Here is a 13,216-nt window from a genome sequence, read left to right on the forward strand (position 1 = left end):
ATCTCTTCATTTATTGAGCTCTGAAACAAGCCAATCAGAGACACAGTTGGATGGAGGTTTGCATAAATGAGCTCAAATTATTAATTGCTGTTGTGTTAGGGAAATAATCACAGCTTATAAAATGCTATCTCTGATTTGAGTGCATGAGGAGGGCCATGAATGTACAATATTTGCATTTCCTGCAAGAGGCAATGTGATGGTGATCCAGAACAGATTCCTTTGTCACATTTCACAGCTGAATTGTCTTGGCTGTGCCCTTTATTACATGGCAGATAGGAAGATTGTCTATATTCTAACAACTGGCTCTGATGTTCCACAATGCAGACAGATTAAATCTTATTTATAGCACAAGCTTACTATCTAAGGCATGGATTCACACATTTAATAATAAAAAGAATAACAAGCAAAATTGTTATTCCAGCATTTCCATCTGACAGTGTTTCCCTGCTTTCATCAACAAATTCAAATAAAAAACACACACACGCAGGACATTTACATGTGTTTGGGAGGTGGTTTTGTTTGTGCGCCGCAGATATGAAGATCAGGACAGAGGTTTTTCATCAGACGCGATTTATTTTGGTCGACTCTGACGTCAAGAGAATACACGTTTCATTCAACAAGCAAGAAAGTAAGTTATTTATAACCCGCAGCATCTCCAGGTTGTGATCCTTGAGTGCGCAGTGAAAGGAATACTCCCCATTGGACTGATGTAGTGCGCCTCCATAACAAAAGCCACACAGCTCATGTGCTATGGTGCCAGAGAGGTACGGCGCCCTGTCACCTAAACTAGGACGCGTCGATGGGAACAGTCGCGGCTGAAGAAATAGGGATATTGTGAAGAACTGCAAAAAAAACTTTCTCTTTTGAATCATTCTTTTTTTCCCCCAGCGATTTCTTGCGTCTTACATGACAAAGCAGTGGGCACTTTGAGCATGGAAAACCTCTCCTCTGACCAGGTAAGAGAATAAGCACACAGGAAGTTGCTATGTGAAATTATTAAACTAGAAAATCATTATAAAGGAAGGTTAATAAATTCAACTTTATGTCGTTATCTTGCGTCGCTGCTTTCTCATCTTAGAGGAGGCTGGTTAAAAGAAACACCAGATGAACCTATTACACCGAACATGAGATGCATGTATGATGTATGATGTTTCATGTAATATAAATTAATATTTACACATCAAACACATTTTCAAAGCAGAATTTAACAAAGAATTAGACGACCAACCCTATAATTTCTAACGGAGCGCGTTTCTGTTGCCAAGTTATCCAAAATGAGAACCATGGACAGCGACACTTAACGCCTCACAGTGCGCCGATATTTAATGTCGCCTGTCTAAACACATGTTTGTATCATCACTAATTTGATTTAAGATAAGGAAAATCACGTTGAGGTGCAGTCTCTTTGGCACATTTGTGTTCCAGTTGAGAAAAGGATGAATAAGGCTGGTGTTTTTGCACACTTCACGGGTGATGGATGCTTTTGTTCTTCGTCGCTTCTATAAATATGATGTAAAAAGACACAAGCTGCTGTGTTGACAGAGAAAACCAGATAAACTTGTATTTCTTCTTAACATCGCCGCCTGATCATCCATCAGTATTTGTTTGTGAATCTTGTGCTGTCACCATGCTGTCTCCTGCATGGACATGATTTTTTGAGCATGATCAGATTCCTTTTTGGAAAATTGCACTTTTACGCATTACCTTCATCTTAATTATTTTACAAAGAATACATTTCCTGTATCAGAAGCTTAAGTTATATGTGTAACTTTTAAGTTGTGACAGACTGCCACCTGCTGGTGGTGGTGATTTAGCAAAACATTAGAGGAACAAACAGTATGAGTCTGACATTATAAAGGTTTTTGCAGTGTAAGCTGAACTACTTCACTGGTTTCTTCAAAGGGGCTGTGAGCTGTAAGTTCAACACTGAGAAGATCTGTGATTGGCCGGGAGATGGCAGACATACTGGAGCTGCGGACAGATGGAAACTCCCTCCTGAAGGCTGTATGGCTCAAACGCTTGAGACTCACCAGACTCCTGTTGGAAGGAGGTGCATATATCAACGAGAGCAATGAACGTGGGGAGACGCCTCTCATGGTGGCCTGCATGTCCACACACACCGACCAGCAGAGTGTGAGCAAGTCGAAGCTGGTGAAATATCTGCTGGACAACCAGGCGGACCCCAACATACAGGACAAAGCTGGCAGGACAGCTCTGATGCTCGCCTGCATCCACAAGGCCGGGCACGAGGTGGTGGATCACCTGCTGAGCAATGGAGCTGATCCCAGTCTGGAGGACAGGAGCGGGGCCTCGGCCCTGGTCTACGCCATCAATGCAGATGATAAGGAGACATTAAAGCTGCTCTTGGATGCTTGCAAAGCTAAAGGCAAGGAGGTCATCATAATCACCACAGACAAGTCACCGTCTGGCACTAAAACCACCAAACAGTACCTGAATGTCCCCCCATCGCCAGAGCTGGACGAGAGGTCCTCCCCAGCATACTGCACCTCTCCGTCTGATATTAATGTCACTGCATGTCCCACACCTGAGCAAGAGCAACAAAACACAGTCTTCAGTTTCCAGACCAAGCTGAAAACCTCTAGTTCGGCTGCAAAGCTCGCCAACGGGCCCACGTCCCCAACACGGCGGCCTGTTAACCCCAAACGTGCACGTTTGCCTCAGCTGAAGAGGCTGCAGTCAGAACCTTGGGGGCTGATTGCTCCCTCAGTCCTGGCTGCAGCCGCCGCCGCCCATGAAGAGAGTAAGAAAGCCAGCTCTGATGAGGACGTTGTCGCAGGGGTAAACGGACTCTCTTTGAGTAAGAGGTCGGCTTTATCTCGACAAAGCAGTGTGGATGGGAAAGACAGCTTTTTCCCACTCGTGGGCGAGCAGCCCTGCAAAATGACAACCTCCATATTAGTCCCTCCGACGTCCAAAGCGTCATATGAGAGAACTCTAGGCCAGCACCAGCCTCTGGCACGGCGCAGCACTGTGCCCACAGAGCAGGAGAGCAGCAGCTGCAGCAGCAGTGGACTCGTCAGTCTGAGAGACACAATGCATAGGAGACGTCTGGGGAACGATCACTATGACTCAGACTCACAGCTCTACTCAGACTCTGCCATGTTAGACTCTCCTAAGATCCCAGTGGAGCGGAGGAAACTAAACACCTCTCCACTAGCGATGCTGACCAGCTCCAGAGAGTCTCTAGACAGCAACGCCAGCCCGTCCTCTCCCAGCGCAGCACGCAGGCGTGCACCTGGCCTCCTGGAGAGGAGAGGCTCGGGCACACTGCTGCTGGACCACATCTCCCACACCAGGCCCGGCCACCTGCCCCCTCTCAACGTCAACCCTAACCCTCCCATCCCTGACATCGGGGCTAGTAGCAAGCCCTCCTCACCTCTGGCCACAGGTATTCGATCTATAGCTCCGGTAGCACCAAACACACCAAAGAGAGGCGGCCTCAAGTCCAAGAAGAAACTTGTGAGAAGACACTCTATGCAAGTGGAGCAGATGAAGCAGCTCTCTGATTTTGAAGAGCTGGCTCATTAGTTAGTGGTGGCGTTTATGCAGCACATATTGTGGGAGTTGAAATGTTAACACCATAAATTGTCAGGAAGTACATCCATAGGTTCAGCTGTGTAGACTCACAGCCATCTAGATGTTGAATAATGTATAATTTATAAATATATATTGAAACTGAGCAATATAGATAGACTTCCTCCCTGTGTTACACCCAACCTTAAGGATTATTATCTTTTGACTTCACAACATCTGCTGTATATGTATTACAGTTTTGAATGTAAATGCCAAGACACGGTACAACTCCTCTGAACTAGCTCTCTTACATAATGTAACGCATAGGGAACATACAGGGTCCATTTGTAGCCAGCAGGCCACTTGGTTGCACTTAGTGCATATGTAATTAGCACCATTAATGGATTTTCTTTTGAAAAGAAAAAAATGTGATGCACTTGTCTGAGATGTAGCTTTGAGTAAGATGAAATTTGACTGTTTGTAGCAAATTTGTACAAAGTGCCTTCCAGATAAAGAAACCTACAAAAAAAGAGTGGACAGATACATTTAATGTATTAGGAGCATTTTTAATTCATGATGATGTAACCAAAATGTGTTTTCTTTCAATATCGTTTGTCTCACATGGAACAAAATGAAATCTCAGAGTAGGACGTGATGTGAATGAGTGAAAAATATGCCTTAAGAAAACAGGTAAAACGATGGGCTATGTATAACAGCACTTTATTGCCCAGAAGAAAAAAATGTTGCTTAACAGTGTTACAAAAAAAAAACCCTCAAAGCACATGTAATTCTTACAGGATGAAGTAACATCGAGTGGCGTTCGGGCCCTTAGTCAACACAGACATTGGTGAAACTGGTCAATTAAAGTGTCATTTCACGCTAATGGCAATCAAGACTAAAGATCACACAGCTTCCATGTAACTTACCTGTGAAGCATTGCTTCTGTTTAAGAAAAAAGAACATAACGAAATCCATAGTATTTTTGCAAGTAGTTTGTTGTATATTCTGAATAAATGTCTATCACTTGTGAATTCCTGTCTGTTTACTCATTTGTCACATGAAGCGGGAGCTCAGCTGATAGTAGCCACACAGATGCTCATTAGAAACAGCACCAGTCCTTCCTCGGGCCACTTGGCAGTCCTTTGGTACTACGATGATGGTGATGATGATCGTCATCAATGTCACTGTGATTATGTCAGACCGACCATAGAGGCACTTAAACCCCACAGCTTCCTGGCAGCTTCATCATCCAGACCCTGAGGGGCTGCTGTTTTAGGGGCGCAGTCGCTGCAATCAGAGCAGGATTTAGTGTTAAACATGTGACTCGATCCGTTACTACAGCACTGATTCAGTCACAAGAATGAGTTCTCATTCAGGATACAGTGATGGATGAAGATGGCAATCACAGTTTAACTTACATTACAGTGATACTGCAATATTTTGTCCAAGATACTTAAGGTAATTCAGATCTGTCATACACAACATATTGACATATTTTCCTGTGTATTAGGAGGAAAATACACCACTGCCAGCAAAATCAAATCCCCACAAAACAGGGTTCAATCAATACTTTGAAATACACTGTGTGACACATTGGTTTGCAGTAGAGCTAAAACAATATGAAAATTTCACATCACAATTATAGTGACCAAAACGATCACAGTTACTGGTGTTATCGCAGTATTAAAAATGTTCAAAAAGTAGTGATCCACACACTGAAATCATTTCATCAAGTTTTATTTTATATCAGTGGATAAGCAGCCTGTCTTTGAAACACTTACTAGACTGTCTGTGTTGCTGCAGATGAGGACAAGGGACCCGTAAAAGACTGAAACATGTTTTCATTGATGCTATGCGCCTGCGTCTGGGAGACTGTTGCTAACTTTGGTTGATGCTGGGCAGTATTTACTGTGAGTTCTTCAAACCACAGTAATCAAACACTGTTGTAGTGATAATTCGAATTTGAAACGGTAATACTAACCATCCTCCGTTGTTTGTGGTAATGTGATTAACAGTTATTTTGTTTGGGAATGTGGGAACATGCACTACTACAGCACAATATCCATTGAGTAATGATGGCTTTAGTTGAGTCCTGTTTAATTGCCAGACTTGAAAAGGATCCCTGTGCTAAAATCTAGTTTTAAATTTGTAATGATCAGTATTTTTTTTTATTGAACATTATAATTATTGATGTGTGTATAATCTGTAATAAGTCAAACGTAGGTGCAAACCTGGAAGTTGTAACCATCGACTGTATAAAATAATGGACTCAACCACAGTAATGTCACCTATTGGTTTGTGGACTGCTGTTTTGAAGCCGCGAGTTTGGCATTTTGGTTGCCGCCATCTTGGTTTTCTGGAGCCCGATGTGACCATATTTGGACGAGATGGTGGAGCTGTGATGCCACACCTCGCAGACCGCCTGCCAATCAAGCAGCCCTGCCCTTAAATATGAGTAACTTTAAGCCTTAATAAAATATAAATAGGTAAGTTATATTAAAATTTGCTGCTCCACAGTTGTCAGGAATGTTGAAATTAGCTACTGAGACCAAAACCAGGCTGTAAACATGTTAATTTCTGCTGTAAAGTTGGGCATTTTAACATCGTTGTTAATAGGGATTGACTCGCTTTTGGAGCCAGCCTCAAGTGGCCATTACAGGAAGTGCAGTTTCTGCAGATATTTCCCTCAGGAGTCAGTGGAGAGCAAAACAGAGTGAATGAACATTCATCAGGTGGCCAGGAATGTGAAAACAAAATTAATACTAATGTTACTCTGGGTCTGCTGGATGAACAGACAATTGTTTGGTAACAGAAGCACAGCACCTATTTTTGCTCTGGGGTTCCCAGATGATTGTAAGAGAACAAAAAGCAATATTGGTGGCAGAGTATCAACACAGATCTCAATTTATTGATATATTTTGTATGTATAATGGCTGTCTAACCTCTAAAAATGAAGCTACTGTCATCTGATTCTGACCTGTAGTAGAGTCCACTTTCATTCTGCAGGGTCTCCTCCACAGCGCAGTAGATGGTGGTCTGAGCCCCTTCTGTGGGAGTCTTGATGAAGAACATGAGTGGTGTGTACACAACTCTCTTCCACACGGGCATCGTGGGCCAGAAGTGTCGGCCGAGCTCCGTCCGGATTACCCCAGGGTGGAGGCTGTATGTGGTTACTCCTGTACCTGCACAATGAGCCACAATGTACCCACTGTATTCACACATTTAAGAGTTGACTGTTCATTAAATACCGCACAATGTCAAGTGGAAGATTTAAAAGCTTTCAATACCTTGCAGCCTGTTAGCCAGCTCCCTTGTAAAGAGGACATTAGCTAATTTACTTTGTGCATAGCTTTTCCAGGGGCGGTATTCTTTCTCCTGATGTATGTCATCAAAATAGATCTGACCTGTTGAGTGAAAGCAGCATTCACAGTCATGGTATTTAATATTAAATGACACTGAAAGGATGACATTCCTGAGAGGGAATAAAAATCTACAGCTTATTTCATTTCACAGAAGTGAAATAGAGAAAGAGAAAAACTGCACCTCTTTCATGAGCTAAACTGGAGACGTTGACGATGCGGCTCGGGGCCGACTTCTTCAGGAGATCCAACAGGCAGTTTGTTAAAAGGAAGTGGCCCAGGTGGTTCACGCCAAACTGCATTTCAAAGCCGTCTTCAGTCTGCCATTTTGGACAGCTCATAACACCTAAAAGGAATAAATTAAAGGAAATAAAGCTGCTGGAATGTGATACATCGCAGCATCAGGGGGTCGGATGTGGTTCATACACCTACCTGCATTATTGATGAGAACATCCAGTCTCTCTTCACTGGCTAGGACGTCTTTGGCGAGTTGGCGCACCGACTGTAGAGACGCCAAGTCCAACTTTTTGACAACAACATTCTCATTTCCGCTCCTCTTCCTCACCTCCTCTGCAGCTTTATTTGCTCTGTCCATGTCTCTACAGGCTAGAATGACCCTCGCGCCTAAAACACAGCAAAACATGTACTTTTCAATTAAAATTAGATATTTGACAGCTGAAATATAAAACTAGAACAAGTCACTGACCCCTTCTAGCCAAGTCAACAGCCGTTTCTTTCCCAATCCCAGTGTTGGCTCCGGTGATCAAGACTGTCTTTCCATCCAATGAGGCTTTGCTGCGACACACTCCACCTGCCATCCATTTCTTCACTCCAAAAAGTCCCACTCCTGTAAGAAAGACACTCCTCCTACTGTATCATTACGGCAATAAAAGCTATTACTAATGTCATGGAAAGGATCATCAGTTCAACCTACAATATGTGGCTACGTGACCTAACCAGCACATGACACTAAAAGGGCAGACTCCCACAATATATATCAATCTCATATGATACCTCACACAAAGTATAGTTCCTGAGTTGTAACCCACTCCTCTACAATTTATATAATAATATAAAAGGGAACAGAAGGGGTTAAAGAAGCCCTGTATCGAGTTATCTTATTTTTTTAAATTCTTAATTTCCCCTTTATATACTTTACGCCCATTTAATGCACTTATGTTTTGTCCTGTTTACATGTTTTTGTTCATGTTCTCCTACATCTGTGAGCTTATAACTTCAAAACTGTTTTCTGTAAAATGAAATGAGCGCTGAGACTACAACATGATTTGTGTAATTACATCTTTGGCTCAATAAAAACACTCCACACACGGTTAAAACACCTCTCCACCTTTCATAGATAAGTGAGAAATCTGTTACTTTATGCCAAAAATTCTCAAATGTGAAACGTTTTAAATTCAAACTACGGAAAACTAGTACCTCAACTGATTAATTGTTTTAATCGTTTTTGAAAATGCCAAATATTTGCTTGAAAAAACAAAATAATGCACTGTTTTTCTATTTTAATTGCACTGAATAGGCTTCGTAAAAAAAAAAACAGCTGTTCAGAACATCATTATAGTCTCTAGAAAATTTTGATGGACATTTTTTCAATATTTTTTGACATTTCATAAGTGATTAATCCATCCATCCCCTGATTTCATAATAGCAACATGTCTTTGTACACTCCTTCCAAAAAAACCCACAGTATAAGGTCTGCTTTATGTGCTCTCATAAGCTTGTTTCTATCATTTCTATAATTTAGTCTTGTCTGTTTGCTTGCTTGTTTGTTTGTTTGTTTGTTTGTTTGTTTGTTTGTTTGTTTACTTGTGTTTTAAGCTGTCTTACAGATCCATTTCTCAAGAGGACCACAATGGAAATTTTAGCTTTATTGTGTCTTTATCCTTGACAGTTTAATTAGATGTCAGGACTGAGTGACTGTGGTGCTGTGTTTAGCTTTACTGTTGTTAAATAAATCTTTCTATCCATCGCTATATTGATAACATACTTTACAGCAAGTGATCATATAGACAACAATCAAGGTAACAATTAAATCAAGTTAATTGTATAAAAATAATGACAGCTCACTAACATTGTTTATCTTAACTATAGGCTAGTAAATAATGGTGCAGAAAACAAAGCAAAGGGAAAGCATGTCAAATAATTTCCAAAAACACTTGAATTTTAAATGAAGAAACTTTTGACAACATGAACTTGTTGAAAACTAAATGGAAGCTTATTATTTCTAAGCATGCAGTCCCACTCACTCTAATAGCAACACTCTCAGTACAGTGTATTATCATCATTAGCGTACAGGTAGGTCAGTGAGCTCACAGATTAGACTATAAAAGCTGTTTGTTGTTTCTGCCTAAATAATAAACTGAGTCAGTACATAATTTACCTGTAACTGTGACCACAGCAATAGTTTTAGGATACTGAAAAACAAATGATCTTATCGCTGTGAAGGTCTGCATCGTCCTGCCAGTCTGTTTGTAATCGCTACTGAAATAAACCTCTTTCTGTTAAAGTCTGACACAGCGTATCCGATACTGTATGTCTGTTTAAACACGGTCCCTCTGGCCGGAGAAAGAAAACTACAGCAAAATAACAAGAAGGCGAAATGCCCTCAAAACAACTCACACTCTGGTGCAGCTACGTAACATACAGCCTTTCTCCCGGAAGTCCCGCCCACCGTCCTCCGGTACATGAATCCTATTGGTTCCTCTTATTAATGAGCTTCTTAATTATATTTTCAAGAAAGTTTTAAAACCTGTGATGTTATATTGGACAGTCTGCTTGTTTTATACCTCCAGCAGCTAACAAACAAAAAAATAAAATAAATGCATAGACTAATAATAATAATAATAATAATAATAATAATAGTAATAATAATAATAAAATGCATTTAGAAAGGGTAGTAAAATGATAAACAGTTTAAAAAAAATCACAGGTACAGTTACAAATTATATACTAACTGTGAAATAGCTACAATTGATACTTGCAATAATGTAAATTCTGCCACTCAGGGTGTCTATGAATAAATAAATAGATAAATAATAATAATAATAATAATAATAATAACAACAATAATAATAATAATAATAATGAGGGAATATCAAAAATAAAAATATAAAATATGTTAAAAATGCATTTAGAAAGTGAAGTAAAATAATAAATGGTTACAAAATCGCAGCTATAGTTACAAATTATATACTAGCCGTGAAAAATCTACACTTACGTGCAAAAATGTAAATTCTGCAACTCAGCCTGTCTATAAATAAATCAATAATACTAATAATACTACTAATAATAATATAAGGGAATATCAATATTTTATTTTATTTTATTTTATTTTTATTCTTATTTCCATACTGTTTACAATTAATCACTCAGATGCAATATTGTTAAACTGTGCAATATTTACACTTCCATTAGTCAATAATGTAAAATCAGACATTCAGTCTGTCTCTTTATTATGTTATGTTTCTTACTGATGCTCCCTTATTATATTGCTCTTTGTTTTAGTACAGTTTAATTACTTTATGTAGGGTATTTATATATTGCTTTATATTTATTTATTTTTTCTACTGATGCTTCCTGTTTGCAATGTCCCTCTGCTGCTGTAACTTTGCAGATTTCCCCACTCTGGGATGAATAAAGAAGAATCTTATCCTATCTTGAAATAAATAATTATAATTTTCTTTTTTTTTAATGGAAGTTCTAGGTATAAGCAAGGCTTAACAAGTGAGTTTTAACATCTTAAAAGTATAAAATGATGTTGCTTTCTTCAGTATTCCACATTTTTTGGATCCAGAACTATAGAAAGCAGCCTGGCTGTTTATCTTGTTTTTGATAAACAGCTTGTTTTGGGGACTTTGGTGCCAGGGACATATCTTTGTATCATACCCACAAAGTAGTCAGGGACAATATAATCATAGACAAGTACAAGGATCCTAATTGTTTTCCCCTGAAACTTACTGTAAACCAGTGATGGTGATGGTGTTTTATAAGTATTGATGACAGGGTTGCAAGATGATGAGTGACCTGCATGTTTTATGTTACTGTAACACAATACACACATTTATTCTACATTATCAACTTGTGTTTGGGTTCAAGCATCTGTCTGACATATTTATATATTTTATGTATTCAATTACGCTTTGAGTAAATTATGCTCCAGTCTGTGTTTGTTCTGCTCCCCTTGCATCTAGCTAAATTTCCCTCTGGGACCTAAAAAGTTCAAATTGAGGCTGCACTTCATATCCTTTTTATAACATTGCTATAAAATGTTTCTGGCAGATGAACAAATCCATCATCTGAACTTCTTACAAACCCTCCAGCAGAGGTCGCTGTAGGCTCACAACACAATCTCTGTGTCTTCTCAGTGAGTCCAGCAGATGGAGCACATACATCATATTGGCTTGTTTTATTTTTGATAGTCAAAGTCACCAATCAAGTCAGAGAACACTGGAAAAGTACTTTATATAGCAGCAAATTATATCTTAAACTCCTACAAGCAAATTAAGATGTGTCTCTGCTGCTGTACAGGCAGACAAAAGAAGAAGAAGCATCAGCATGACAGTAATAACAGCATTACAGCCTCGGATCTGAATTAAAGGATAATCAGAGCTGCAGCTGAGCAACTGACTCTTGAAATTAAACATTTAGTTCTTTGCTTATTGATGAGGGTAAAGTTTTAATGTGTCAGATCAATAACTTCCACAGCACAGTAGTCTACAGTTATGAGTCAGGAGGACTAGTTAAAGAGCTTTGACCTTGGGGTTTACAGGGTGACATATGAGTGACTGTAGAGAGCTGAGTGTCTGTGAAGGTGGGACACATGTGTCAGTGTTTACACACAAAAGTCACAGGTCGCTATAGAAAGTGAGAAGATTATGTAATTGCTACTGTCTAACCACAAAAACTTGTTTCACAGTCTCTCATTACACATGCAGCACAAAACCACACAGTTCAAGGACAAAACCTGCCAACTTTCTCTTTAATGTCACACACAAACTGAGGAATGTTGTATTTTTCATACAGCTCAAGATATTATATGTTTGAAGACATTTTTATTCAGACTTTGCACATCTGACCTTAGTCAGTGCAGGCCCCTATTCTCAAATAAAAGACTCCTTTAGAGGTGACCTGGCTGTCTTTTTCACTCCAGCAGGCTCATCATGTGACTGCCCTGCACACTTCCCCATCTCGCTCCCAGTATGGTAACCTTCCTCTGCTAAAATTAGAGAGCCCTCTGTTGAGACTTTTTGGTATGTAACTATCCTGTGCCCGTCCTGCAGATGATAGGGGACCTCAGTAAATTTCAGTTTTAATGTGTACTTGAGTAAACTGTTGCCCATCCATATGGTCTTTTCTTACTATTAAAACAAACAATGTAAGGTCATGCTTGCTAGTAGAAAAATAAAGCATTGCTCTGTGCAAACCTCTTTATCAGCTCACAGGTTTATCACTGAATGCACCAACTCCTCTGCTGCATAGTTGCACACATACACTAGTCTCTTTGCAACATCTATAAACATTTTCTTAAAAGTGCAATAAACAATACAAAGGTAGGTCTATCACTTTATACTGTTGCACATTGCCCATCTGTCTGAACTGCTCTCTGGATTTTTACAAGGCAAACAGCTGCACATATCTGGGTCTGCAAGTGTTCTGTATTTGTTATCCACAGTTCCACTTGTAGCCTAATACTCATCAGTCTAGTGGTGAGTAATTTTTAACATGTTTTTACAGCCTAATAAAGTGACTGTAGGCCTGCAGTATATCAATTCTGTAAACCTGCTGTGTTCAGGTTGTGCACATTTTACGTCATGTTTCCTGAGTTGTTTCCTGACATTTAACTGTCTAATTTTAATCACTGTTATCCTTTATATTAGAGTGCTTTTATTATATTTACTTATCCTGTCTTTCTTTGCTGTATCATAGTAACAAGTGTGTGCATTTCCATGGTTCTCATCAACGAGTTCTCATAATGGCTTTCTGATGAGTATGATGCATAGTTGTCTTAAGACAGATAATCAAACAATGGGAAGAATTATTGCGCTTTTGTCCGTTAAGGATCATTTCCTCTAGGCTACTGACTCATATCCTTGGGTCAGCTTTCCACTGGTTACTATTAGTTTGCAGTTACAATATATGTCTTCATTATATTAGGCCCTGTTAACCCTCAGTATCTATGGAGGAGGCACTGACAGTCAAGCACACCATTTATACATATTGTGGGAATTCTAAATTGATTCAAAATTCTAATAGTGTTGCAAACACACACCTCATTGCAACGGACTTTTAACAAGTTACCGTGAAAT

At 39.6% G+C, this 13,216-nt stretch overlaps 2 protein-coding genes across 3 annotated transcripts; one reads left to right on the plus strand and one right to left on the minus strand.

Annotated features, from left to right (window-relative positions):
* Positions 1-601: 601 nt before the first annotated feature.
* Positions 602-4,565, plus strand: ankrd34c (ankyrin repeat domain 34C). Its single transcript, XM_033635802.2, has 2 exons — positions 602-956; positions 1,903-4,565. The coding sequence occupies exon 2, from the start codon at positions 1,954-1,956 to the stop codon at positions 3,547-3,549; it is 1,596 nt and encodes a 531-aa protein (XP_033491693.2). The 5' UTR covers positions 602-956; positions 1,903-1,953; the 3' UTR covers positions 3,550-4,565.
* On the minus strand, positions 4,239-9,596 carry LOC117262711 (retinol dehydrogenase 13-like). Of its 2 annotated transcripts, none has more exons than XM_033635805.2 (7): positions 9,531-9,596; positions 7,600-7,740; positions 7,326-7,517; positions 7,078-7,239; positions 6,822-6,938; positions 6,512-6,716; positions 4,239-4,821 (listed from the first exon to the last, which is right to left on the minus strand). In XM_033635805.2, exons 2-7 carry the CDS (start codon positions 7,709-7,711, stop codon positions 4,725-4,727), a joined length of 885 nt encoding a protein of 294 aa, XP_033491696.1. In that variant the 5' UTR covers positions 7,712-7,740; positions 9,531-9,596; the 3' UTR covers positions 4,239-4,724. The 2 variants fall into 2 exon arrangements, with proteins under 2 accessions (XP_033491696.1, XP_033491695.1); XM_033635804.2 differs by having other exon boundaries at positions 9,292-9,572.
* Positions 9,597-13,216: the final 3,620 nt, after the last annotated feature.

This window comes from Epinephelus lanceolatus, chromosome 5, assembly GCF_041903045.1.
Source record: "Epinephelus lanceolatus isolate andai-2023 chromosome 5, ASM4190304v1, whole genome shotgun sequence".
Taxonomy (NCBI): domain Eukaryota; kingdom Metazoa; phylum Chordata; class Actinopteri; order Perciformes; family Serranidae; genus Epinephelus; species Epinephelus lanceolatus.

What these genes read in the sequence shown, in the direction of transcription:
- ankrd34c (XM_033635802.2), top strand. Translation starts at nt 1,954, where the DNA reads ATGGCAGACATACTGGAGCTGCGGACAGATGGAAACTCCCTCCTGAAG.
- LOC117262711 (XM_033635804.2), bottom strand. Translation starts at nt 9,364, where the DNA reads ATGCAGACCTTCACAGCGATAAGATCATTTGTTTTTCAGTATCCTAAA. An exon ending in TGTTGACTTGGCTAGAAGGG is followed by an intron (nt 7,518 to 7,599) that starts GTCAGTGACTTG and finishes GCTGTGTTTTAG; the next exon opens with GCGCGAGGGTCATTCTAGCC. An exon ending in GCTGGCTAACAGGCTGCAAG is followed by an intron (nt 6,717 to 6,821) that starts GTATTGAAAGCT and finishes CTCATTGTGCAG; the next exon opens with GTACAGGAGTAACCACATAC.